Source organism: Cnephaeus nilssonii (genome assembly GCF_951640355.1).
Source record: "Cnephaeus nilssonii genome assembly, chromosome: 23".
In the NCBI taxonomy this organism is placed as follows: Eukaryota; Metazoa; Chordata; class Mammalia; order Chiroptera; family Vespertilionidae; genus Cnephaeus; species Cnephaeus nilssonii.
In genome coordinates, this window is record NC_137094.1 from 7,172,181 (window position 1) to 7,199,904 (window position 27,724).

At 46.7% G+C, this 27,724-nt stretch overlaps 1 protein-coding gene across 7 annotated transcripts in view; it reads right to left on the bottom strand.

Annotated features, from left to right (window-relative positions):
* SDCCAG8 (SHH signaling and ciliogenesis regulator SDCCAG8) overlaps positions 1–27,724 on the bottom strand; it is a 207,459-nt gene that overhangs the window by 145,728 nt on the left and 34,007 nt on the right. For all 7 annotated transcript variants that reach the window (XR_013813108.1, XR_013813109.1, XM_079763610.1 and 4 more), the window contains exons 8-10: positions 25,733–25,927; positions 17,339–17,477; positions 5,500–5,652 (exon numbers count right to left, since the gene is read on the bottom strand). Coding sequence is in view for 5 of the 7 variants with exons in the window: in XM_079763610.1 (XP_079619736.1) it covers positions 5,500–5,652; positions 17,339–17,477; positions 25,733–25,927 (487 nt within the window). In the remaining 2 variants the exon portion in view is untranslated. The remainder of the gene's footprint in view (positions 1–5,499; positions 5,653–17,338; positions 17,478–25,732; positions 25,928–27,724) is intronic.

The following is a 27,724-nucleotide window of genomic DNA, read 5'->3' on the forward strand; positions in this document are numbered from 1 at the left end:
TTCAGTTTTACAACTAAAGTCAATAACTAAAATTGTGTGATAAAAATCAAGGTTGCCTTTGAAATACGTAACTCCAGTTGACACATCTGAAAATAATGAATCTGGTAGCTATTCTCTAATTGAGACAGTGGTGCATTAACTTTTCCGGGGATTGTGGAGAATCATCTGTTTGACTTATGGTTGTTTGTATGTTCTTCTTATCATCAAAAGATTGACTACAAATCTGATCTATACATATAAAAGCCTAAGCTACCGTCACAACCGAAACAACCAAACGGACGACCAAACAGGCTGCGTGGGGTGACCAGGCCAGCAGGCGGGTAGTGAGGGATGACCAAATGACTGAGCAGCAGGAGGTATGGGGTGACCAGACCGGCAGGGGGCGCAGTGAGGGGCGACCAGGCCGGCGGGGGGGGGGGGGCAGTTGGGGGTGAACAGGCCAGCGGGGGGGCGGGGGGTAGTTGAGGGTGACCAGGCCATCAAGGGGGGCAATTAGTGTGATCAGGCAGGCAGGCAGGTGAGCAGTTAGGAGCCAGTGGTCCTGGACTGTGAGAGGGATGTCCAACTGCTGGTTTAGTCAGACATCCCCCGAGGGGTCCCGGATTGGAGAGGGTGCAGGCTGGGCTGAGGGGACCCCCTCATGCACGAATTTCGTGCACCGGGCCTCTAGTTTGTACATAAAATTATTTTTACTAATACCAAGCTACAAACCATCCTTACGCACATTCCAATTCAAACCTAAAGGTCAAAAGAAGCTCAATGTAACAATCAAAAATATTAATTTAAGTTCCTTAATATAAAAATTCAAGTTCATGAATATCCACATTCTGAATGTGTCATGATCACTTCTCTGGTACCGTACAGCAACCATAAACCAAACTTTATTGACCAGCTACTAAAAATCATATATGACTTATGTGGAGCTATGTATGGTAAACATGATCACGGTGTGGTTTCTGAAGTAACTGTTAGACGTGTTAGCAGAAGCGCACATTGTAAGTACTGAGTCCGTCTGCATGACAAGGCGTGTAACACATCACACTCCCTCCATCCGCCCCTCCCTCCGCCGCCTGCCACTTCCCTCCTCTGCCCGTTACCTGTCTGCTCCCTCCTGTCACCCACCCCCGAGCCTCCCCTCCGAGTCACACCTTCTTCTCCCCACGCCCACCATCTGGAAGCCAGCAGCACTCTGCGGGAGCTTCTCCATCCACATCTGTCGCCGCGCCGGCAGGAACACGGACAGCTGCGACGCTGCCGGTGTCCGGGGCGGCGGCATCAGGTGAGTCCTCTCCGCTCTGACAGGGGCGAGCCGGAGACAAGGACACCCGGGTTGGGAGAGGCCGGCAGAAAGCTCTGCCCTGACACAGCCCCTGGGGTGCTGGGCACGGGGCACAGCGGGGCTCCCTCCACAAGAGGCACCAGAATGAAGGACTCCAGCAAAGGGTGACTACCCAGGGGACCAGGTCAGGAAATGCAGGAACCACAGAGGGAGCTCAATACCCAGATGACGAACGACTGATTGGACGCACAAGCCCCAGGGGCTCAGTGCAACCGAAGACCATCGCTTAAGACCACAAACACACACAGCAAGGACCTTGCGTGGGGCGATGGTTCAAAACCTGTCCGGGCAGAAGGCATGTGCGCACCTAGAGCTGCCCACACACATGAAACTGTTAAATTAAAATAAAGGAGAGAGAAGACAAATAATAAAAAGAAAGGAAGAAGATCTAAAAGTGCAAGCGAGCATGCCTCGCTGCTGGAAGGCGGGAAGCCAGCTCCGGCAGTAACTACAGGACATTTACAACATCGTGATTCGCTGGTCCAGCTCCCTCTCCGATTAACTGCCTGAGCGAGGCGGTATGATATACATTCTCTCTGAATCCCCTGGAGGAAGAATTATATTGGATTAATTTTCAATTGAAAAAGTGAGATTCGGTAAATGAAGTAATTTGCCCAAGTTCATTCAAGCTAATAAATAAAAAGCAGAGCTAGGCTTTATATTCAAATCTGTCTGCTTTTACTCACATGAAGACCCAAGAAATCTATCTAATAAGCCACAAGCTAAAATGTACGAAATGTCCACTCTAAGTTAGGTAGTGTGTTAGGTACTTTCAGAACACTGTCTAATCCAATCAATCCATTGAGTAGATCAGCTCCATTATTTACTCTTGAAATTTAGAGAGGTCCAACTCTTCAAGGTCACAGTGAGGTCAATTTAGATTCAACCCTAAGACTTTTACTCCAACGCCACTTTCTGCCCTTTGCTGGTGACAGCACCCGCCCCAGCGCTGGGACCACTTTCAGCCTTTATTCCTGCACCTGCACTGAGGGCAGGGCCTCGAGATCCAATGCCAACCAGGACTCACCGAGGGCAAGACAGATGACTCAGCCTCAGAAATACATTGCGTCTTTGTTGTCTCCTTTATTCAGGAAAGAATTGTCAGCATAAGAAAGAGGCTCTGTTACCCGTGGAAGCACCTGGAATAGTGCCTGGTGCATTTCAGCCCTCCTTTGTCCTTCCTTAGCAGGGATTCTCGTCAAGATATTTTACACAGTAGAACTACTCAGCGAGGCAAAAGTTTCCACCAAACAACCAGAAAACAAAAATCTCCTAGGTGTGAACAGTTGCCAGTCTTTGCAATTGATACCATTTTCTCTCCGCTCACGGTTTTACCTCCCTCCAGGCCTTAGTCATGCTGGTATGGCCAGTATTCCTTCCCATACTCTGCATTTCTAAACCTTCCCTATTCTTTGAAGCTTAGCTGAGATGCCGCCTTCTCCGAGAAGCCTTCCATGATCTCTTGCAGACAGGGATTCTGATCCTCTGAATTCTCAGCATTTCATTCATAGCTTTCCAATTCAACAAAAATATATGGAGCACATTTTATGTGAGAGGACTGTCCCAAGCTATGAGGGTGTTAAGAGGCCATCCAATCAGGGGACTCCTAGTAAATCAGGGGAGACAAACAATTCAACAAGAACTTGCAATAAATTGAGTTTGGGAGCCTATGGGAGAGGCTCCTAATTCATCCCTGGGAGGCTGTGAGAGCAGGTGGTACCAAGAAGGACTTTGAAGGACCCATTGGAGTGGGCAGAGGAAGATTCCTCCAGGCAGGGGGCAAAGCACAAGCAAAATCCTGAAATAAAAAGATAGCATGGCCCTAGCCGGTTTGACTCAGTGGACAGAGCATCGGCCTGCGGGCTAAAGGGTCCCAGGTTCGATTCCGGTCAAGGGCATGTACCTTGGTTGCGGGCACATCCCCAGTAGGGGGTGTGCAAGAGGCAGCTGATCGATGATTCTCTCTCATCGATGTTTCTAACTCTCTATACCTCTCTCTTCCTCTCTGTAAAAAATCAATAAAATATATTTAAAAAAAAAAAAAAGATAGCATGGCCCTAGCTGGTTTGACTCAGTGGATAGAGCGTCGGCCTGCGGGCTAAAGGGTCCCAGGTTCAATTCTGTCAAGGGCACATGCCCGGGTTATGGGCTCCATCTCTAGTGTAGGGTTTGCAGGAGGCAGCCAATCAATGATTCTCTTTCATCACTGATGTTTCCATCTCTTTCTCCCTCTCCCTTCCTCTCTGAAATCAATAAAAAAATATATTTTTTAAAAAGGAGCGTGCAATGCAAGAAAGAAAGGCAAAGGGCGATGAGACTGAAGAGCCAAAGAGGGGAAGGAAAATGTAGAACTTCATGCTACCCTTGAGGATCCTAAATTTTAGCCAAGGGGTTGCAGGGAGACGTAAAGAACGTTAAAGCAAGAGGCAAGAGACTGCCATGTTGAGATGTTTATTTTGGAAAGACCGGCCTGGCTGTGGTGGGGAGAGCAGGTGGGGAAGAGGTGAGACAGGAAGCAAGGGGAGCACTCGGGATGCGGGAATCACCTGAGGGGGAGCTATGGATCCTAGCGGGTTGGAGAGACAGACAACCTAAAATTCCTAGGGGCCTGACCGGCATGGCTCAGTGGTTGAGTGTCGACCTATGAACCAGGAGGTGACGGTTCAATTCCAGGTCAGGGCACATGCCCAGGCTGCGGGCTCAATCCCCAGGAGGAGGTGTGCCGGAGGCAGCCGATCGATCATTGATGTTTCTCTCTCTCTCCCTCTCCCTTCCTCTCTGAAATCAATAAAAATATATTTTTAAAATAATCATAAAATAAATTCATGGTGACAAGATGACATGGAGGGTCAGGGAGAGAGAGGAGACAGAGATGATGACAGCAAGATTTCCGAGCTGGCGACTGGATGGATGGTGGCTCCACTAGGCGAGAAGAGATGGGAAGGAGGCTGGTCTGGGAGCTCCATGGAGAGCGGAAGATCTAGAACTCAACACCATACACCTGGGATGAAGCCACTCGAGCTAAAACCGCCTGCATCTGCAGCTCTCTGCTGCGTTCTAGACCCTTCCTCAGGCTTCTTTCTGAATGTGTCACCCTCGTTGCCTCAAAGGCGCTTTAAACTCAGAGTGACCTAAAAGACACACCTCCTCATTCTCTCAAATCGGGAATATCAGTTCAGAGAAAGCAGGGACAGAGAGAAAACCTTTAAGGGGAATAAGATCTAAAATCTATTCACTAACAACTGCACAAGAAGGCCTTCAGGGAGCATAGCAACGTAATGTCAGTGTTTGGGCAAGAGACCTCATGACCCTGCCTAACCCAGTGGTCAGCAAACTCATTAGTCCACAGAGCCCAATATCAACAGTACAATGACTGAAATTTCTTTGGAGAGCCACATTTTTTAAACTTAAACTTCTTCTAACGCCACTTCTTCAAAATAGACTCGCCCAGGCCGTGGTATTTTGTGGAAGAGCCACACTCAAGGAGCCAAAGAGCTGCATGTGGCTCGCGAGCCGCGGTTTGCCGACCATGGGCCTAACCGAAAGCCACTCAATGGCTTCCCATTACTTTTGGGTGAAATTTAAAGTCCTCCCCGTGGATGTTAAGGGCATTCAAGATTTGGCCCCTCCACACTTCTCCAAACTCAACCCTCACACTCTGTCCCTCACTCCTATGCTCCAGCCACCCGGGTCTTCAAATCAATTATTGGAAATCAGATGGATTATTCTATTTGCAAAAGTCAGAGAATATAACATTGAAAAACACATGGAAAATAGAAAATGTTTATGAACTCTAAGTTATAAGAAATTTGACTCTTTAAAAGACTTTAAAATTTAAAGTTCATTCAAGAGTTGCAGCCTACAGCTCGGCGGACATGGCTCGGTGGTTGAGCGTCAACCTATGAAGCAGGAGGTCACGGTTCGATTCCCAGTCAGGGCACACACCTGGGTTGTGGGCTCGATTCCCACTGTGGGGCGTGCGGGAGGCAGGCGATCAACGCTCCTCTCTCATCATTGAAGTTTCTCTCTCTCTCCCTCTCCTCTCCTCTCTGAAATCAATAAAAATATATTAAAAAGAAAAGAGTTGCAGCCTACAAGCCATCGGTGACATCACCACCAACACTCCCGCGATGTGGACAGTGAGCCGAATGCGTGAGTACCTTGGATCCCGAGTCCTCCCGCTCCTGCGTCAGCTCCTTCTTCATCATCTCTTTGTCGCAGGCCCTCTTCTCCTGCTGAGTGGCCAGCTCCTTCTCCAGCCGCTCCGCCTGCCTCTCCAGTTCACTCCTCAGCTGCTCACACTGGATTAGAGCCTGCAGAATAAGACGGTACATGGGAGCTGGGAATTTAGAAAAATAAGGAGGAAATGAGACCGTTAAGCTTTATTTTTATTTAAAATACTTAAAACACGCTATAGCCCTAGCCAGTTTGGCTCAGTGGATAGAGCGTCGGCCTGTGGGCTGAATGGTTTCAGGTTCATTCCGGTCAAGGGCACATGCCCAGGTTTTGGGCTTGATCCCCAGAAGGAGGCGTGCAAGAGGCAGCCGATCAATGATTCTCTCTCATCTTTGATGTTTATATCTCTCTCTTTCTCTCCCTTCCTCTCTGAAATCAATTAAAATATATATTTTTTAAAAAGACACACTATAAAGTCATATAGACAATTTGTACACTTACTAATATAACAGTATTCGAGTGTTACATTTATTTTGATTTGCATAATTAAGGCTACATTAACTTTTATCAACTATCAAAATTCAGGAAACGGGCCTTGATGAAGGTCACTGATGAGTGAGAATCCTGAAAAAAGGAAGATCAGAAAAATAAAGTGTTCTAGTACTTTTGATTTATATCATGTTTATACTATAAGAAATATGTAAGTATCCAATTTAACTGATTTTTCATTTTCTTGTGGTTAAAGTTATTTGAATATTTTAAATGTTAAACATGAAAAAATGTTTAAAAGATGTTGAGTCTATCATTAGATACAAGCATCTGTTTTTTTAATCATTATGCTAGAAGCCCAGTGCACGAAATTCGTGCATGGGTAGGGTCCCTAGGCCTGGCCAGCCATCAGGGCCAATCAGGGCCTTCCGGCTGCCGGCCGGGGCCTCCCTTCCCTGGCTGCCAGCTGCTGGCCAGAGCCTTCCTTTGTTCCGCGCCGCCCTCTGGTGGTCAGGGCATGTCATAGAGAGCGATCAGTCTCCCAATCAGACTCCCACAGGGACAATTTGCATATTAGGCTTTTATATAGATAGATAGATAGATAGATAGATAATAACCAAACTTCTTTAAATATAACTAAGATCAGACTTAGTTCACTCCCCTTATACCCATAACTACAGTAAAAATTAGATAGTAATCAAAAGTTAAGGAAAGACCAAAACATCATATTTGTTTTATAAAATGAGAATTGCCAGCTTCCATTTCTAGTTATTTAAAAATCCATAACTGTCCATTAGTTTAAATTTCCCACTCCGCAATTCCAGAAATAAAAATTCTATAACTTCCTCTTTGTTATAGTCATCTTATGTGTATATATAATACTCAATAATAAATGATGACTTCAAAATCCCAATTTTTAAAAATTCCAATAAAATTAGGTTGCTTCACATAGAAAATCAGAGTCATCCTAAGGAGTCTTAGTTTTAGTCCAGTGGCTCTGGCTTACAATATCACCTGGTCCATCCTCTATTTCCCCTGAAGGTAGAGACCCACGTGTCATGTGACGCACGTACTGCGTGGTCATAAATCTCATGGTCACATTTGCTGTGAATGGAGACGAATGGTCTCCGTGAGCAGGAACTGAAAGTTACGCATAGCTCTGCTTCCCTCTGGTGAGCGCTACAATAAATACAGACGATAAATATCTAGGACATGTGAGCTTTCTGTCCTCAGATGGGAAGTATTAAACTACAATTTCTTCCCGACTCTTCTGGAAAGTTCTGTACGCCCAGATGAAGTATGAGGTTAAAATTAAATTGTCTCAGATTAGCTGGTAAGTAACTGCAGTTACTAAACAATGACTCTTCCCAGGGAACTAGTCCCAAGTCCAATTTGAGTTGAGAATGTTCTTAAAAAATTTTTTAAATTAGATTTTAAGAAAAATTTTAAAAGCACCTTTTTCTAAAATTTAAGCCCCTGGAACTTGAAATATTATGAATTAGACTTTTGTGCTTCAGAATACAATTGCTCTTATGAAAGATATTTTCTATGAACCTAATACAAATGTTCATAACTTTCTCTATTATAATGAAAGAATAAAAGTGCTATTGAACAAAAACTGAGGAGTCAACATTTAAAAATATATATATTTTTATTGATTTCTGAGAGGAAGAGAGAGAAACATTAATGATGTGAGAGAATTACTGATCTGCTGCCTCCTGTCCGCCCCCCACTGGGGTTCAAGCCCACAACCCGGGCCTGTGCCCTGACCAGGAATCGAACCAGTGACCTTTTGGTTCCGGGGTTGACACTCAACCGCTGAGCCACACCCAGGTGGGCCAGGTGTCACCCTTTTTAAGTGTAGGAACAGTGGAAGGGGGTGCTGATGATCCAAAGATCAGGCCGACACGAGGAGCGAAAGATCCATTCAAGGAAGCCAGTCAGCTCAGGAAGAGGAGTAGGGAAGGATCCTGAGAGTGGGAGGCCCGATGCCAAGAGAGGATGCCATAGAGCAAGAGGACAGCGAGAAGCTGCGAGCCACCCAAACAAAACCACGGAAGCCTCCGGGTGAGGTGGGCCCTCTGCTCTAGGACTGGCCACCTGTGATGTCACCAAACGAAAATACTGATTAAACACTGGTGATCGATGACTCTTGGTGTGTGACCAATGATTCCATATTGCAACACAGCATTTACTTTTATTTGTTTTAATCTTAATATATACGCCAGGTCAAAGTGAGAAACAATATCAAGGCTTAATAACTATTGGAATTAAGAAATAGGTTTACTCTTTCTCTTACAATGGACATCACCTGCGAGAAAGATTTGGTTCTACTAAGTAAATCTTTATAGCCCTGGCCAGTGTGGCTCAGTTGGTTGGGCACTGCTCTGTGCACAGAAAGTTGCTGGTTAGAGTCCCAGTTGGGGCACATGCCCGGGTTGCAGGCACCGTCCCTGGTAGGGGTATGCAGGAGGCAGCTGATCAATGTTTCTCTCTCTCTCTCCTGACCCCATCTCCTCTCTCTAAAAATCATTTTTAAAAAAAACGTTTAAAAATTAAATTTTAATTTTAAAATAAACATGTATACAGTATTACCATTAAAGCTTTTTCTTTTAAATCTAGGGTTCCAGCCCTGACCGGTTTGGCTCAGTGGATAGAGTGTCGGCCTGCAGACTGAAAGGTCCTAGGTTCGATTCCAGTCAAGGGCATGTACCTTGGTTGCAGGCACATCCCCAGAAGGAGGTGTGCAGGAGGCAGCTGATCGATGTTTCTCTCTCATCGCTGTTTCTAACTCTCTATCCTTTTCCCTTCCTCTCTGTAAAAAATCAATAAAATATATTTAAAATATATATTTTAAAAAAAATCTTGGGTTCCAGCTCTTAGTTTTTGGAAACCCAGATGATTCAGAACAAATGATTATCCTCATCTAACCATTCAGTGAAGGCATAACTGAATTCTCAAAGGCCAGGCCAGGAAACCGTCAATCACGATGAACTGATAGGTCATCAGAGGTGACTACATTAATGTCGGGCCTGCAGGCCCCATTTCTCCAGCAGTGGCCAAGGGGGTGACGTCCCCCTCCCCCCGAGCAATCCCTGGAAAAGGTGGCAATGGCGGCAGGTCTGAGGAGCTGGGACATTGTGCTTCCCCATCCAGTACACTCAGTCCTCAGGGACCTTCTCTCCTGGGAAATTCCTTTATCTGTGGTCATGCTTGATGTTCCCAGTCCTGGCCTACTAAACCAAAGAGCATGCGTTACTTATCTTAATGGGGTCAAACTTTTTCTAAAAGAAATGTCTATCTAGTTAACTCTATTTTTATTAATTTTTAAATATATTTTTATTGAGTTCAGAGAGGAAGGGAGAGGGAGAGACAGAAACAGCAATGATGAAAGACAATCATTGATTGGCTGCCTCCTGCACACCCCACACTGGGGATCGAGCCCCCAACCCGGGCATGTGCCCTGACTGGAATCGAACCAGGATCTCCTGGTTCACAGGTCGATGCTCAACCATTGAGCCACGCTGGCTGGGCAGTTGACTCCATTTTTAAAATAGGAAACCTATTAATATAAAGAAGTCCTTCCCAACTGCCAGGGTCAGGCTCCCTGAAACCCTGTGATAGAATTCATCCTTAAAGAATTAAAGGTCTAATGAAAGATACATTTTTCACAATTATGAATGTAAACTTTAAAACATATGAAAATATTTTTATTTGTTATGAAATAAAGCCCACAAAATAAAAATGGTTACCAGCATGCTTTAAGCATTTAACGTGTGAATAGCATCAATACTGCTATTTCATTTATAAATTCTTGATCGGCTGCCCCCTGCACACCCCACACCCGGGCATGTGCCCTTGACTGGAATTGAACCTGGGACCCTTCAGTCCACAGGCTGACGCTCTATCCACTAAGCCAAACTGGTTATGGCCCAGGTTAATTTTTTTGCCTCCTTTAAGAGTATCTCCACTATAATGATTTGCAATTTTCAAAGAAAAACAAAAACATTTATTGAGCACTGACTATGTACCAGGCACTTTGCTAAATGGCTTCTGTGGATTAGTTGATTTAACTCCCTCACTAAATTTTAATTGGTTCTTATCATTCAGTTGAAGAAACTGAGCTTGGAGCCATTAAGTAACTTGTTCAAGTCAAAAACCTAGAAAGCGGCACGTAAAATCTGATCCAAAGTAGTTCTACATGGAATCTATAGGCACAAAATTGTAATTTTCTCTTTTGTAAATTTGCTGTCTTATAAATTTCTCAGGTGTTTTCACTGCCACTATAAATGTGTATATATAATATAAAATTACTTTTTTACTTACTTGCATGCATTATGCAAAGTCGAACACTAGGTGGCACCAAATATCAAGGAACTACCAGAACAAAGTAACATTTCATAGCTCTTTAATAAAGTAGTTGGTTTCAAAATTAAAATATGTTATCTCAGTTTTTATTCTCAGAAAGCAAAACTACTAATGTGTTTTAACATATATTAGAGAAAAAACCAGCAGACTTGCACTGCATTTTATAAACTACTTAGAAATCAAACCTTGCATTATTAATAACTCAGTAAAACATGCTATAGAGCCCTAGCCGGTTTGGGTGAGCGGATAGAGCGTCGGCCTGTGGACTAAAGGGTCCCAAGTTCGATTCCCAGTCAGGGCACATGCCCGGGTTGTGGGCTCCATCCCCAGTGTGGGGCGTGCAGGAGGCAGCATTTCAATGATGTTCTATATCTTTCTCCCTCTCCCTTCCTCTCTGAAATGAATTTTTAAAATATTTTTAAAAATGCAATAGGCTCTCTATTTCTTAACTGTTAATTTTTAAAACCACTAACTAAAATTTCACGTTCATATTTAAAGTTAATTATTGATTTTCACTCAATTCAACACACATACATTGTGCAATTTTTACACAAAAGGCCGAGTGAGGAATACAACGGTAGACGCCACTCACAGTCTGACTTTTCAGGTCTTTGGTGGAGAGAGCGATGTACACAGACACCAGAGTGACACGCAGAGCAACAGGAAGACGGAGGAGGAAGAGACTACTCGAAAGCATTGGGAAGACTACCACTGGAGTCTCCCCTCGGAGGTTTGACTAGGAATCTCCCGATGCATCCGGTGCCGAAAGTCGGGCACAAACAGGTTGATGGGAATGGCCGTTTGTGGGTCCCATGAGTGGGGTGAAAGGTGAGGACAGAACAGTCAGCGGGGGCCATGTGGCGGCAGATCTGGAAGGTCGCCCTGAGGAGCCCGCCCTGTGTTCCACTGCAAAGGGGAGGCACCTGGACAGGGGGTCACATTCCGAGAGGCTCTGGCATCCCGTGAGGATACACAGGAATTAGGAGGCCCGGGGGAGATGCATTTAGGAGGCTATTGCAATAATCTGCATACGTTGCCTGAGAGTGTGGGAAGACCAGGGCATGAAGCAGGGCGGGGGTACAGGGATGGGAGGGCGGGCATAGCTCAGGAAGGGGCTTTGAAGAGAGAGGGAGTGCTCGGTCATGATAACATGCCAGAGTGAGGGACAGGGGAAGCCAAGATACTTGAAAGGACTTTTGGTAGAGGAGAGAGCGATGCCATTGTCTGAAAATGCTAATGCAGAAAACGGCGCCTTAAAGTCAGGTCCGTGACATCTCTCCTTGGCCTTTTGCATAAAAATCGCACAGAAAGGGAAGGGGAAGGAGTGGTGGGCAGGAGGGTGGAGAGAACTCATCATCTGGTTTATGGTGTCAGATGCTGTGGAGGATAATTCTGGAAAGAGGGCCAGCAGCCGCAGGAAGCGGAGGCCTGAGCTCAGAGGCCTGTTAGAGCTGAAGGCACCACGTGGGCTGTTCCAATGCAGGGCGTGGTTTGGCCTGAGAGAAGATCCACATGCCGGGACATTCAGGAGCACGGGGAAAGGCCCTGAGAAGGTCTGCACTGAAGGCCTGTGCAAACCAGTTTAAAGGAGACTCAGAGGAGGAGACAGAGCGATGGACAGAGGTCCCCACTAGAGTGAAACGTCAGCTCAATCAAGGGGAAGAAATGCTGTTAGGACAGGACAGCGAACGGCTTCCAGACCAGCAGGGTTGCATCAGATGAGAACTGGGCTGGGGTCACGGGCGTGGGGATCCGGAAGTGGGGGGACCCCTGAGCGGGCAGGGCAGCAGCAGGAATGGACTACAGGTGCTGAAAGCCCGGCTGCGGGGTGTCCCCTGCCACTCACGCCACCCTCAGGTCTGCCCTGCATGTCGGGGAGCAGGGAACCCGTTAACGGTTAAGGGGAAGCTGATGGAGAAAAGGCTGCTTCCTGCTGGTTTAAACCAGAACAACAGATGCACATAGATGAGGAGGGAAGCAGTGATGAGGGAAGGACGAAAGATAAAGAAAGAAGTGACGACAAGTAGCCCAGGGTCCCTGAGATCCTACCCGCAGGCGCGATCAAGGACGAGGGAAGGAGGTTCGTTTGGGAAATAAGAAGCCGGATGAGCAAGGAGAAGGGGGAGAAGACACACTGAGGAGTGAGGAGTGCTGAGGAGGTTCCTCCACAGTGTGCGCTCAGTAAAGGGAGTCGTGGCCTGAGAACGAGGGGCTGGGGGCAGGGCTGGGAGAGGAAGGAAGTGAAGGTCCGGCTGCAGGATGTGAGGATTGTTAAAGGAACGTGTGACTCGGAAGGCGAAGGGGTTACTCTCCTGTGGACTGTGCTGGATGGCGTTCTTCAGCAAGGCCTGATGGGCTGAAGGCGATGATACAGAACAGGGTGCTTGGCCTTCACTTTCCTGGCGCTGGGAGAGGGGGTGCATTGGGAAGAGGAGAATAAAGGAATTCTGGAGTGTTAGTGAGAACTGGCTGCAATCCCTTTAGTCACCTATTAAGGGCTAAGCACCTTGCAAGATGCTATGGATTTCAAAGCGTACAGATGGATACATTCCTTCCAGAGATGTTAAGCTTCATGAAGCATACAGGCAAATAGGCAATAATGATTCATTTGGATGAGTGATGTAAGAGGAGTGGCTCCCACCTGGGACAATTCTGCCCCTCCCCCTCCCCCGGGGGACACTGCAATGCTGAGAGACATTCCTGGTCCTCAGAACTCGGGAAGAGGGTGTGGTCCTGGCATCTAGTGGGCAGGGCCAGAGATGCAGCCAACTATCTTAACATCGCCCAGCCAGTGTGGCTCAGGGGTTGAGCATTGACCTATGAACCAGGAGGTCACGGTTCGATTCCCGGTCAGGGCACATGCCCGGGTTGCGGGCTCCATTCCCTGTGGGGGGCGTGCAGGAGGCAGCTGATTCTCTCTCATCATCGATGTTTCTATCTCTCTCTCCCTCTCCCTTCCTCTCTAACATCAATAAAAAAATATTTTTTAAAAAAGCTTACAATGTGTAGGACACCCTCCAAAACAAAGAATTATGTAGCCCCGAATGTCACCAGTGCCCAGGTAGAGGAACCTGCTATAAAGGTGCATAAGAGTTCATCCCATCTGGACACGGGAACAGAGATTTTCTGGGGAGAGTGGCACGCAAGCTAAGATCTGAAAATGGAGACGATGACCAGTGGAAGGAAGGAGCATTTGCGTGGCAGGTATGAAGACCCAAAGTGGCCAGGACATGGCATCATCAGGGAATTCACAGCCGTCATCACCACCACCATCATCTACTGAGAAACAGCTTGTGCCAGAATTTCTACAAAACAACCAGTTTGGCTAGTGGATAGAGCGTTGGCCTGAGGACCAAAGGGTCCCGGGTTCGATTCTGGTCAAGGGCATGTACCTCAGTTGCAGGCTCCTCCCCAGCCTGGGCCTGGTCAGGGGGCGTGCAGGAGGCAACCAATCAATGTGTTCCTCTCCCATCGTTGTTTCTCTCTGTCTTTCCCTCTCTCTTCCACTCTGTCTAAAAGATGAATGGAAAAATATCCTCGGGTGAGGAAAACAATAACCTACATATACATTCTACAATACAGTTCCATTAACAGTCCGATGAGTCGGATAGCATTTCCATTTACAGATGAGGAAACGCTGAGCAGAGAATGAAATAACCTGCCCCAAGGCCCGAGGCTGGCGAACAGCGGGGCTGGAGGCCGAGCAAGGTCTGGTGACCATCCCCAGCGCCAGACCCTCCCCCGTGCCCAGCTGACGGTGCTGAGCCCTTGGGAGGACGGGGTGTGAGAGGGGAGTGACAGGAAGTGGCCTGGAGGGCAAAGGGAAGCACTGATGACAGACCTCATACACAACGAGGGTGGTGGGGATCCCCGGAGGACAGTCACACGACCGCATCTGCCTAAGAAAGACCATGTCTGGCTGCAGTGGAACGGGGTGAAGAGGAGGCCAGGAGGCTTTCATGACTCATCACCCCAGAGATCACAAGAAAGGGACCGTGAGGAAGGAATTCCTAGATCGGGTCGTGATTGGCTGGAGCCCGGTGGGACAGGGACGCTGCCATCCAGGCTTCCTGCAGGCATGTCCGTGGACAAAGGTCCCATTCAGGAGGCCAGAGCACAGCAGATGGGGGCAGTGACTATGAGCTCAGTCCGGATTGTGAAATTCACACTGACATGGAAAGGGAGGAAGACAGGCCTGAGACGGCAGATAAAGCGAGAGGCAAGAGGAGGATGAACAACTAAAGGCAGCAATGAGGACACCGAGTAGGTTTAACGGATGGGGAGCAAGAGACGGGTCAGAGAGAGCTGGCTCAGAATCGGGGTTCTCATGGATGCTTCTGTTAAGGTGGGAGTTACAGCAGAACGGGGGGACGGGGGCAAGGAAGCCAAAGTGTGGGGGCCATGTAGGGACCAGGTGTACATATGTTACAACATGGATACTGAAACCTTTGAGGCTGATGAGAGGAGAAGGGGGAGATGCTGCAGAATGACAAGCTCTGCCCCTCCGAAGTCCACACGTTCACCCCTACCCTCCAATGTGCTGGCGTTAGGAGGGGGGGCCTTTGGGGATGATCAGATCATGAGGGTGGAGCCCTCGTGAATGGGATTATAAAAAGGAACTCCAGCCCAACCGCTGTGGCTCAGTGGTTGAGCACTGACCTATGAACCAGGAGGTCACGGTTCGATTCCGGGTCAGAGCACATGCCCTGGTTGCTGGCTCGATCCCCATTGGGGGTGTGCAGGAGGCAGCCAACGAATGATTCTCTCTCATCATTGGTATTTCTGTCTCTCTCCCTCTCCCTTCCTCTCTGAAATCAATTAAAATATATATATATTTTAAAAAGGGACCAGAGAGAGCACCCTCACCTGTCCCGCCACATGAGGATGCAGGGAGTATTCGTCTGCTTATAACCAGGAAGTGGTTCCCAGAAGACATTGAATCTGCCGGTGCCTTGATACAGACTCCCCAGCCTCCACAGCTGCGAGAAATAATGTTTGTTGTTTACGCACCCAGCCTGCGGTATTTTTGCTTTAGCCACCTCGCTGGACAAAGACAAGGGGGGAAAGGGTCAGATGCTAAAGCTCTTAAAAAGTGTCAAAGGTACCACAACTATTTTAACAACCCAAGTAATCAAATGGATGCATTTCTTTAAAAAAAAAAAAAAAGTGTCAAATAGCATGGACTAGAGTGAGAATTTACTTTGATTAAAATTAGGGAGAGGAGACAGCAATGACTTCAAAGAGGACTGGGAGCTGAAAGCAGGGGCCAGATGGAAGGCCTAGGGACAGGAGTCAGGAGTGAGTTGAACGCTGATCCCGCCATTGTCGCCGGATGAGATGAATGAGAGGCAAAGGGCCTTCGCTGGAGGCTCTGAGGGTCCTGATATGATCGAGGGACAACTAGACGTCAGGACAAATGAAGGAACAGGAGTGCTGTGTTGAAGGAAACAGTGAAGTATGTTTGGGAGTTTGGTCAGAACTGAGCATACATTTCGGAAGGCACAGGGACTCGTAATGAAAAGAGTGATGGGCCAGTAGTCTGGGAAGAAGTGGGATGAACTTGACAGACAGACAAGTGGATACGGCGGTGACTGTAGAGTAGCCCAATGTCTGAGTAAAACACTGATGCTGCCATGTGGCTTGGACCAATGCTACCCCCAGACCTCTCTGTGGTGATGGAAATGCCTGTCTGTATCTGCGCTGTCGGATACAGTCACCGCAGCTACGTGTGGCCACTGTGTGTAGGGAAATACAGAGTGACTCTAATGGATTGAGGTGGCCACCAAATAGCAATTACCCAGCAGTAACTCCTATTATTCAAAGCTCCTACAGCGCTGCCGGTCACTAAGTGAGAATTCTTACTGTCGTCATCATTATCTTTGAACATGCTTGATTTAGTACACACCGTGGATCTAGTCTCATAGCTAAGGATACTATTATATACACATATATTATTCTCTGTGGCATATTTGGATGTTCTCAAAATTCCCTGTGGACAGCCCTAGCCGGTTTGGCTCAGTAGATAGAGCCTCAGCCTGCGAACTGAAGGACCCCAAGTTCAATTCTGGTCAAGGGCACATGCCTGGGTTGCGGGCTTGATCCCTAGTAGGGGGCATACAGAGGCAGCCAATCAATGTTTCTCTCTCATCTCTGATGTTTCTATCTCCCTCTCCCTTCCTCTCTGAAATCAATAATATATATAATTCCCTGTGTATAGGAAAAAACACATTTGTCTTTAGTTATACATGAACATGTACTTATGGGTGTCAAGATTTTTGCACCATTAAAAATGTTTTATATATATATATATATATATATATATATATATATATATATATGCCTAAGCAACCATTAGACTGTTTGACTGGTAGCTATGACGTGCACTGATGACCATGGGCAGATGCTCAATGCAACGCACAGGCATGGAAACATGGAACAGACTGATGAATCTCAGAGGGAAGGGGGAAGGGGGGAGGAGGGAGGGCGGGAAGAGACTGACCAAAGATCTTATATGCATACTAGAGGCCCGGTGTAAGAATTCATGCACCAGTGGGGTCCCTTGGCCTGGCTTGCAGGGATCGGGCCAAATCCGTGCACTGGGCCTCCAACATCCCCAACGGGTCCCAGATTGCGAGAGGGCACAGGCCAGGCCAAGGGACCCCACCAGTGCACGAATCCATGCACCGGGCCTCTAGTCATCAAATAAAAAGATTGAGCATACGAGCCTCTCAAAGTCCTTGACCGCAATGTACCATGTTCTCTGGACAGCAATAGAAGAGTATCTGAGAGGAGCCAGAACTCTCCAAATGGAAACTGGTTTAATTTAGCAAAGTCAACATTAACAGATTGGCATTCACATTGCGTGTTTAGAAAGAAGAGTTTAGCTATGGGAGAACAAGGGAAGACACACTCAGGGGGCCAAAGGGACCGTGATGGCCTGCCCGGCTCTGGCCCTGCTGGACTTGCCTTGGTTTTCTCGAGATTGGCCTCCTCCGTCATCTGCATGGCACACTTCACCTGCTCGTAGGCGCCCGCCTCCCTCAGCTGCACGTCCGCCAAGCTGCTCCTCGCGGCCACCAGCGCGGACATGAGGTCATCTCTCTCCCTGTCGGCACAAAAAGGACATTCAAAGCGAGAAAGGCCCAAATGGCCGTGCATTCCTAGGTCAGGAAGAAACAAGCCTGAGGACGCATCAGAAGAGAGCGGGCGGGCAGCCCGGCACACAGCGCGCGCGGGCGGAGAAGGGCCCTCTGTCCTCGCTCGCGGGTGGCAGGGCAGCAGGGAGGCGGGGACATCGGGCTGGATGCATCTGCTGGACACGGACCTGTGGAGACACTGGCGCCCTGAGGGGTGCAGATGAAGGCCCAGGAAAGGGGAGATTTGTTTAAAAAGGGAACAAAGCAACAAGGTAGAGAAGCTGGGGGCTGAACCCCAAAGCAGAGGTAAACATACGAGAAGGGACAACTTAGGGAGCTTACACCACCAGTTCTCTCATCTACTTGAACAAATATATGTCCTTTCCCTTTTTTTAAACTATATTTTCATTGATTTCAGAGAGGAAGGGAGAGGGGGAGAAAGAGAGAAACATCAGTGATGACAGAGAATCTTTGATCGGCTGCCTCCTGCACGCCCCACACCCGGGCATGTGCCCTCCCAGGTCATAGGCAGATGCTCAACCATTGAGCCACGCCGGCCGGGCTATGTCTTTTCCTTGTATCTGCCCCCCCCCCACACACACACCCCACCACCACCAGTCCTCTTTTTCACTCTCCTCTTCCAATTAAATTCTTTCCCCTATTTATGAACACTTTTCTTCTTCCAGTGGGTAAGTACTGTGGAACCCCTCAAATGCCCTGGTCACCCATGTAATACTCAGGAGGTAATAATCTCATCCCACTGGGTCTCATCATTGCCTCGCCCTCCCCTGCCCTCCCCCATCCGCAGCAGTTCTCAGAAGTGCCCTGAGCCAGGCTATTTCTCGGGAGAGAAGTGAAGGGAATGCCAAGTGGCTTGGCGTGTGAAACAGCGAGGATCCATTCTTACGGGTTCAATGAACCCCACATAAAAGGGTCCGGGACATTTGGAATTCATCCGCGGGGTTAAAGTGGCCAGGAGACCAGAGAGAAAGTGAGGTGGGAAACGTTCCACACACACAGAGTTAAAAAGCTGTAAGGTGGAGTGTTGCGTGTTTTGTTACAGAGCTCAAGTTTTAAACTGTGGTTTCAAGTTCGGCTGAAGTCATTGCTTGCAATTTCCTTTTCATTGCCAAGTTCTAAGCTAGCAGAAAACAGCCAACTGTGATTTTCTTTTTAACTTAGCAAACTTTGAGTCATGATTGAAAAGATTATAAACTCTGAGTTCGAGCTGCTTTCAGAATTAACCAGTGACTCCATTTAAAAAGATCTCTAGCAGATAAAATGATTGAAACTATTTGTGGTATTTGGAAAACAGCCATATTTTAAGAAATATGTAATACTGAACAAAGTTACAATTATTAAGCTTCATACAAGCTCCTTTTGTGAAAAAAAAAGAATAGATTGCTGCAAATACCATAAAATTCATGAGAGCATGGTAACCTTATTTTAGATTTTCTGATGTGTTTAGGTTGAGAAATAAAATTCACTGTAATGTTTTTGTTCTAAAGAAAATGAAACAAGTTACTTCTTTTTAGAAAATATAATTAAACACGATGATGATGTGAAAAAGTGGGAGTCAAAGCAAATTATTCTAGTTATGTGATAACTAAATTAAATGCAAGCAAAACTGAATGTCTATTTATTTACATTTTTAAATGAGCGCCAACACCAACAGGGACTGGCCTCACTGAGAATATGCAATCCAACGAGACCCTATCCTTCTAGAACAGCGGTTCTCAACCTTCCTAATGCCGCGACCCTATAATACAATTCCTCGTGTTCTGGTGACCCCCAACCATAAAATTACTTTCGTTGCTACTTCATAACGGTAATTTTGCTACTGTTATGAATCGTAATGTAAATACCTGTGTTTTCCGACGGTCTTAGGCTCTACAGCAGCAGTTCACAACCTGTGGGTCAGTTTGAGAACCGCTAGCAGGGTCGCCTAAGACCATCAGAAAACACAGATATTTACATTACGACTCATAACAGTAGCAAAATTACCGTTATGAAGTAGCAACGAAAGTAATTCTATGGTTGGGGGTCCCCACAACACGAGGAACTGTATTAAAGAGTCACGGATTAGAAAGGCTGAGAACCACTGCTCTAGAAGAACAAGGTCACTTAAGGCCAACAAGCCTACCGCCCACTGGAAGCCCAGCGACTGCTCGCCGGCACCCTGACCTGCTCCTGGCACCATGGCAGCATCAAGGCCAAGGTCCCAAACAGAAAGAATGAACGAGAAGCCCAGGGTTTGTACGTGTCACAACAGGGTCAAAACCTCACAGATTTGCGTCTTGTGTTTCATACATTTAACCTCTTTTCAGTACATCCTCTGCTATGCGGTTGGCCACACTAGATGCTCAAGGAAATAAACAACAAAAGAACAAAAATGAATGACTCATGATCTGGCCACAGGAGGGCATTGTAAGAGGTGACCTAAAACTCCCTCTCAGTTCTCCTATTTTATGACCCAAATTTAAAATGTCAACAACAGACTATTTAGAAGTGGAAGATAAATGATTGAGTTGCTCTGGTTCAAAGAATTTTCAGCCCGGCCAGCGTGGTTCAGTGGTTGAGCATCGACCTATGACCCAGGAGGTCAGGGTTCAACTCATGGTCAGGGCACATGCTTGGGTTGAGAGCCTGATCCCCAGTGTGGGCTTTGCAGGAGGCAGCTGATCAATGATTCTCATCATTGACGTTTCTATCTCTCTCTCCCTCTCCCTTCTTCTCTGAAATCAATTAAAAAAAGAAGGAGCATGGGGGTCAGTTCTGAGCCTGATTAATGAGCACGTTGCATTTAAGGGGCTCAGCAAACAGGGCTGAGCAAGCCCATGAATAACCTGGGCCAAATGTTTGAAATAAGGAAGAGAGAGACTTGGTCTGATATATATGTATAGATATATATATGAGATTCATCCTGAACGACGAAGTGCCTAAGAAATGCCTTTAATGCCCAACCAAGTTAGGCCACAGTTCCTGCCAGTTTAAAGCATCAGAAAGCATCATTAATAAGTACTGTCACTGCTTTTCAAAAGCAAGTCTGGAAGGCTGACTTCAACATTTCCTTGTTCCTCATTTCTGGGAAGTCCCTGCCAGGGTCTTTCAAAGCCAAGTTTACAGAACATTGCGGATGACCCGCCCCCAAATCACGAGCCGGACAAGAGGCCCAGGATAGAGCAGTGGTAACCACTTCTCTCTGAGCAGTGAAACTTCTCCAAGGCCGCAGGAGCAGCAGCTAGAAATTTAATACCAGCAGCTCCATCTTGATGGGAAAGGCATTTTGATGGTAAAGCAAGAAAAAGAGATAATTGTCGCTCTGACCTACCTTGTGGCAGAATGAAAGGCAGAAGCTCAGAAACACCCGGACTTCGGTCAACGTTTCAAATAAATCCAGGGTTATCAGCAGCTGAGTACACTCTCCACACAGTCCCTGAAGCCCTCACAGAACACCATAAACACACGGGTGGTCTGCTCTCCTTTTCAAGCGCCCACGTCATTCCTGTGTCATACACTCACTTCACTACGTGCTAACCAGATCAACCCAGCCGCTCAAAGCTGCTGTCCCCAGACCACGTCTCCAGCAGAGGCCAAGAGACTCTTGATTTGTCCTTGGTGGGATATGATTTTCAAATGTCATGTTAAAGTCATGCAGGAAATACAGCATGGAGGGGTCATGCTTCTCGTTCTGCATAAAGACAGAACTCTAACCTACCAAAAGCTAGCAACTCTTCAAAGGCAGAATAAACTCCAAATTCTGCATGAAGAAGCGAAAGAAGATGAACACCCGCTTAGGCCAGGGGGGTCAGATAGACAAAGATTTTCATTGACAACACAAGCAGAGACCGTCCACCGGGTCCTGTTATCAAAGTTGAACATGAGCCCTGACATGCTGACAAAGCAGAAAACTGAACTGAGAAGGGTGACATTTATTTTAACAGGCTAAGCGCTGAAATGTAAGAATAGAGACAACGGACTATAAGGCCGGCTGAGCGAGAATCTAATTCCTAAGTGACTGCCAGGCTTGGAATCAATGTAAACACTGTTGCTTCCTTTTAAAATAGTTTTCTCATGATCTTCAAGGCAATATGATAAAAGGCAATATAATAATGAAGAAACCCATCCGGGTTTTTTGTTGTTGTTGGTTGGTGGGTTTTGCTACTTAGTGGGTTCTGCCTTTTTAAAATTTTTTTGTGTTAATCCTTCCCCGAGGATATTTTTTCCATTGATTTTTAGAGAGTGAAAGGGAGCGGGAGAAACACACAGAGAGAAACATCGATGTGAGAGTGCCACTTTGATCGGCTGCCGCCTGCACACCCCACACTGGGGATCGAGCCTACAACCCAGGCATGTGCCCTTGACTGGAATCAAACCTGGAACCCTTCAGTCTGCAGGCCGATGCTCTATCCACTGAGCCAAACCAGTTAGGCAGCAATTGCTATTCTTTATTTACTTTGCAACTGGGCAATCTATCCTTTTTGTTAGTTTCAAAGGAAATAACTTACATATCATACCAATTTTGTTATAGTAGATGAAAATATTCTTTCCAAGTCTTTTCATTAATTTGTAATATTGTATCATAAGAAAGTTTTTTTGAATGGAGACAAATGTACCCTTTTTTCCTTCATGACTTTCACTCTTCGTGTCATACTGAGAACTTCAAGTTGCCCCAGGCTATAAAGATACTTTCTAAATTTTCTTCTAATACTTCTATGGTCAGAATTATATCTGGGTCGTTATACCATCTTGAATTTGTTTTTGTGAGGTATGATTCCATTCTTTTTTTTTTTTTAAGTATAAACAGGCTGTAAAATGGAGGTAAGAACATTTCCCTCATAAATGCTTTGCTCAGATTAAACACGGTATATTTTTTAATTGCCTGGCACTCCTTCTCACATAATAAATGTTCACTACATGTTAGCTGGATCTGAAAATACATTTAATAAATTGTATAGTTATATTGAATCTATACTACTAATAATATATTTAATAATTAATATAATATTTAACCAAAACGGAACCATCAACAAAGATCATAAAAACTACCAGCCAGTACATACTGGAAAAACTCAGTTTTCATATAACAACCAATAGCTTAGTCATGTGTGGAAACTGTGGCTTCCAGACAGCTTGATTGCACTTGGAATATGGGAGGTACAGAAGGGATTTAATAATTATAGCTGAAACTGTTTTAAGCACTATATAAGTACTAGAGGTCTGGTGCATGAAATTTGTGCATGAGGGGGGTGTCCCTCAGCCCAGCCTGCACCCTCTCTAATATGGGACCCTTTGAGGGATGTCCCTCTCACATCCCTCTCACAATCCAGGACTGCTGGCTCCCAACCACTCACCTGCCTGCCAGCCTGATCACCCCCTAACCACTCCACTGCCAGCCTGATCGACGCCTAACTGCCCTCCCCTGCAAGCCTGGTCGCCCCTAACTATCCTCCCCTGCAGGCCGGGTCGCCCCCAACTACCCTCCCCTGCTGGCCCGGTAACCCCTAACTGCCCTCCCTTGCCAGCCTGGTCGCCCCCAACTGCCCTCCCTTGCAGGCCTGGTTGCCCCTAATTGCCCTCCCCTGCAGGCCTGGTCGCCCCCAACTGCCCTCCCCTGCTGGCTCAGTCACCCCTAACTGCCCTCTCCTGCCAGCCTGGTCGCCCCTAACTACCCTACCCTGCTGGCCTGGTCGCCCACAACTGCCCTCCCCTGCTGGCCTGGTCACCCACAACTGCTCTCCCCTGCAGGCCTGGTTGCCCACAACTGCCCTCCCCTTCTGGCCCAATTACCCACAACTGCCCTCCCCTGCAGGCCTGATTGCCCAAAACTGCCCTCCCCTGCCAGCCATCTTGATTGCCCAAAACTGCCCTCCCCTGCCAGCCATCTTGTGGTGGCCATCTTTGACCACATGGGGGCGGCCATCTTGTGTGTTGGAGTGATGATCAATTTGCATATTACCTCTTCATTACATAGGATTCTTTCAATGACCCCTCAAAATAACCCTATTCCTTAGGTACTTGTATCTCCATTTTTAAAAAATGGGGAAATCGAGACAAAATAAGTTAAATACCTCTTGTGAGGCTAAACAGTAAGTTAGTAGTAGAACCAGAATATGAATCCAGAGAGTTCAACTTGAAAGCTAGTGCCCCAGCCACAAGCTAAGCTAACTCAGCAAAACCCCAAGAGGTAGGTCGGTCTTATGCCTCCAAACAACAGAAGACTCCAGACTCAGACAAGTAAAGGGATTTGGTCAAAGGTCAAAACGTGGAGCCAAACTGGTCTGACTTTAATGACCACAATCTTTCCATTCTCCTTACCAGCTCCAACCAGAGGATGTCTGACAGGTAAGCAGTAAATGCTAAAATGCTTTGTCACATAAACAGCACACATTTGCTGAGTGTCTGCCACAGGTGCGCTGCTGGAGCCAGGGACACAGGAATAAACCAGACGTAGCCGCCACCTCCAAGTACAGAGTGTCTTCTAAAACCACAGGAGAGAGGAGTCTAAGTCGGTTGAAAGAAAAGGGGGGTAAGGCTGGTGGAAGAACACTTGCAGGGGAAGTGATGTTTGGGCTATTTCAAGAGCCTAGGCAGAGAGAGAGAGGTGACTCGAGCACAGAGAAAAGCAGGGGAATGGGAGAACACACACTAGAAGCATCACTGGATAATATATACACTAGAGGCCCGATGCACGAAATTTGTGCAAGAGTAGGCCTTTCTTCCCCTGGCTGCTGGCACCGGCTTCCCTCTGACACCCAGGACCTGGGCTTCCCGCGCAGCCCAGCTTTGTCCTGAAGGACAGAAGGAAGTCCAGAAGGACATCCGGTCTAATTAGCATGTTACGCTTTTATTATCCTATATAATAAAAGGCTAATATGCAAATAGATTGAACGGCAGAATGACCGGTCGCTATGATGCGCAGGGGGCAGATGCTCAACACAGGAGCTGCCCCCCTGGTGGTCAGTGCACTCCCATAGGGGGAGCGCTGCTCAGCCAGAAGCTGGGCTCATGGCTGGCGAGCACAGCGGCGGTGGCAGGAGCCTCTCCCGCCTCCACAGCAGCGCTAAGGAACAGCGAGCCAAGCAGTAAGGAGAAAGCAGGCAGACAGTAAGGAGTGAGGGATCCCGGATTGCGAGAGGGATGTCCGACAGCCGGCTTAGCGGGCCTAAGCCAGCAGGCAGACATCCCCTGAGGGGTCCCGGACTGTGAGAGGGTGCAGGCCGGGCTGGGGGATCCCCGCCTCCAGTGCACGAATGTTGTGCAACAGGCCTCTAGTTATAGATAATAACGCTCAACTTCCAAGGAATAAAATGTTCACAGGAAAAGCAGTGACAACAGAACAAGAGTAGATGCAGGCAGAGCCGCAGGGTCTCAGCCCAGATAAGATGTGATTACACGAAAGCTCACTGCCACTTGCCCTCAGTCTGTCTGGAATGGTAATTCATAGTGGGACCTTCGTCCAATGCACTCAGGACACTTTCACATGGGCACATGATGAAGGCAGGCTAATAACTCACTCCACCTACGCTACAACAGCAAATCCAACATAGGGCGGCATTGAGGAATTCCTCTCAAGCTCAGTTTTGTCCAGAGTAGTGCTGGATTTGCAATTACAGAGCCAGAGAAATGAACAGAATTGTAACGGCCCTCTACTTCAATTTTCTCACTTCAGAATGAGACTGAAACCTAGAGAGAGAAAATGATTTGTCCATGTTACCCACAGTTGGCTGAACTCATTTATTCTGATTTCAAGAAAGCTCCATGAAGGAATCTTTTCTTCTTAGTTTTTATTTTAAATATGTTTTTATTGATTTTTGAGAGAGCTAGGAAGGGAGAGGAAAAGGAAGAGAGAAGCATCAATAAGAGAGATACATCAACATCTATCAGCTGCCTCCTGCACCCGCGTGCATGCGTGCGCGCATGCACACACACACACACACACACACACACACACACACACACACACACCCATCCTGCTGGAGATTGAGCCCTCCACCCAGGCATGTGCCCTGACCGGGAATCGAACCAGCAACCTCTCAGTGCATGGGACAACCAACCAACTGAGCCACACCAGCCAGGGCTGAAGGACCCTTTTAAAACCCATTTGACCCGAAGCTTCGCATGAACTACAGGTTAGGGATTTAGCACGGGACAGAAGAATCGATGCCCCTGGAAAGACAACGCTCCGTGTTCCCGAAGGCGCTGCAGCGGGAGGCACACTTACTTAGTCAGCCGCTCTATGGTCTGCATGTGGACATCGCTGTGCGTCTGGGAAAGAACAGCTTCGTGCTGAGCGCACTTCACACAAAGACCACCGACTCGGTTAGGGTTAGAAACCTGGGCAGCAAGGACAGACTCTTTGTGCTTTAGTCGCTCTTTAAGATCTTCACAATTTTTCTGACATTCGGCTAAATTTTTCCTAAAAAGAAGGGGAGAAGAATTCAGTAAGTGGCTACAGGTCTTCCCAATTCATCAGCAGAGCCATAACCATTCCTATTATTTATGGGTGTGAACCTTTGAGGTGTCCTGAGTGCATATGAATTCTTACCACAACCCTGAATTCAAGGTGTGATTATCCTAATTGGCCCTCTGAATAAAATGAGACCTGAATATATTAAATAATTAGCCCAAGTTCTCATAAAATTAGTCAGCGGGTGATAATGGCTCTCCTTTCTTAGGATCCCACTCTATTACATTATATGACCCACAGGACAAACGTAAAACTACAAATGCAAATTCTAAATAGTTTGGTCTAATAGAGGGTTGGGGTGACTTAACACAACATCCTTGAATTGAGGGAATTATCCAGTTTCAAGTGTTAACCTCTTAAAATTGATGAAGAGTTCCTTACAAGATCACTTAAAGGACATGGGTCCTATTACTGTCAATGTTTCTTCACACTGAAAAGTTTTCTAACCACAAAGTTCTACAAAGAGCAGTTGTGAGAGACAGTGGCTATGGGAGAAAGTTATGTGGAACCTGCCAGGCTTAGGATTTCATAAGTAGCAGGCATTACCTGGAAATAGGCAGCTTGCTAAATAAGGGGGGGCTGAGAAATCAGGGGCTGTTTGTTTTGACCTGAAGGGATTATCCTTGGATGATGTTTTTCTCCAAGTTTTGCAAAGTCACCTTGGGCAACTGAGCTTCCTGGTGAATAAAAAGAAACTTCCTAGCTCAAGAAGGAGAACGTTGCCCTCTCCCTTCCTCTCTCTCTGGCTTTGTCTACTTCTTTTCTTTTTTAAAAAAATATTTTTTTATTGATTTCAGAGAAGAAGGGAGAAAGAGATAGAAACATCAATGATGAGAGAGAATCATTGATCGGCTGCCTCCTGCACGTCCCCTACTGGGGATCAAGCCCACAACCTGGGCATGTGCCCTGACCTGGGAATTGAACCATGACCGCCTGGTTCATAGGTCGATGCTCAACCACTGAGCCACACAGGCTGGGCTGGCTTAGTCTACTTTATGTCGCCAGTTTGTATTATATTCAGGGACCGATAGCTGTCCCAACTTGCTCAGTTCACAGAGGAGAAGCCGATAATAAGACACCTGGCCATCGCACGATGCCTCACCTCTCGGACCTGGGGCTTTCAGGCAGCCCGGGGGCGGGAGGGAGCCACAGGCAATGAGACTGGAAAAGCTAATTTCACAACGTCTGAAATCGGAAAAATAAATGTAGCTGGTCTTGCCCTATTCCCAAGATAATAATATCTTGGGCAGAAGTTTCCTGTTAAGTGTCCCGAAGAGGAAGTCTGACTTCCAAAGGCTTTATGAAAAGGTCGAGGGGAAAGGGCCTCCCTCACTCTCTGTGACAGGTGCAAGTTCAAAGCACTCACGTGGTTCTGGTTCCGCAGAACGGCAAGGAATAAATGTAAAAATAAACAGTTCCCATAAAGCCAGAGTTTCTGAGAGTACCAATTTTCTTTCTTTCTTTGAGAAAATGCCTCTATTAGTAATCTTAAATATTATTAAAAGAAAATAAAGAAACAGAAGGATGCAGGGAGCAGAGTCTAGTTCAGTGTAAGGTGGTGTATTAATGTAATTAAGAGAGCATATTTGAATTCTAATGAGACCAACTAAATCACATTGCCATAAATATAATGAGTTAGAAATGAATAATTTTAAAAACTAAAGAATCAAAACACAATATATAAAAATATAACAAAGATGAAAGGCAAAATAAGACCATTTCTTAAACATTAGGTTTCTTCATAAA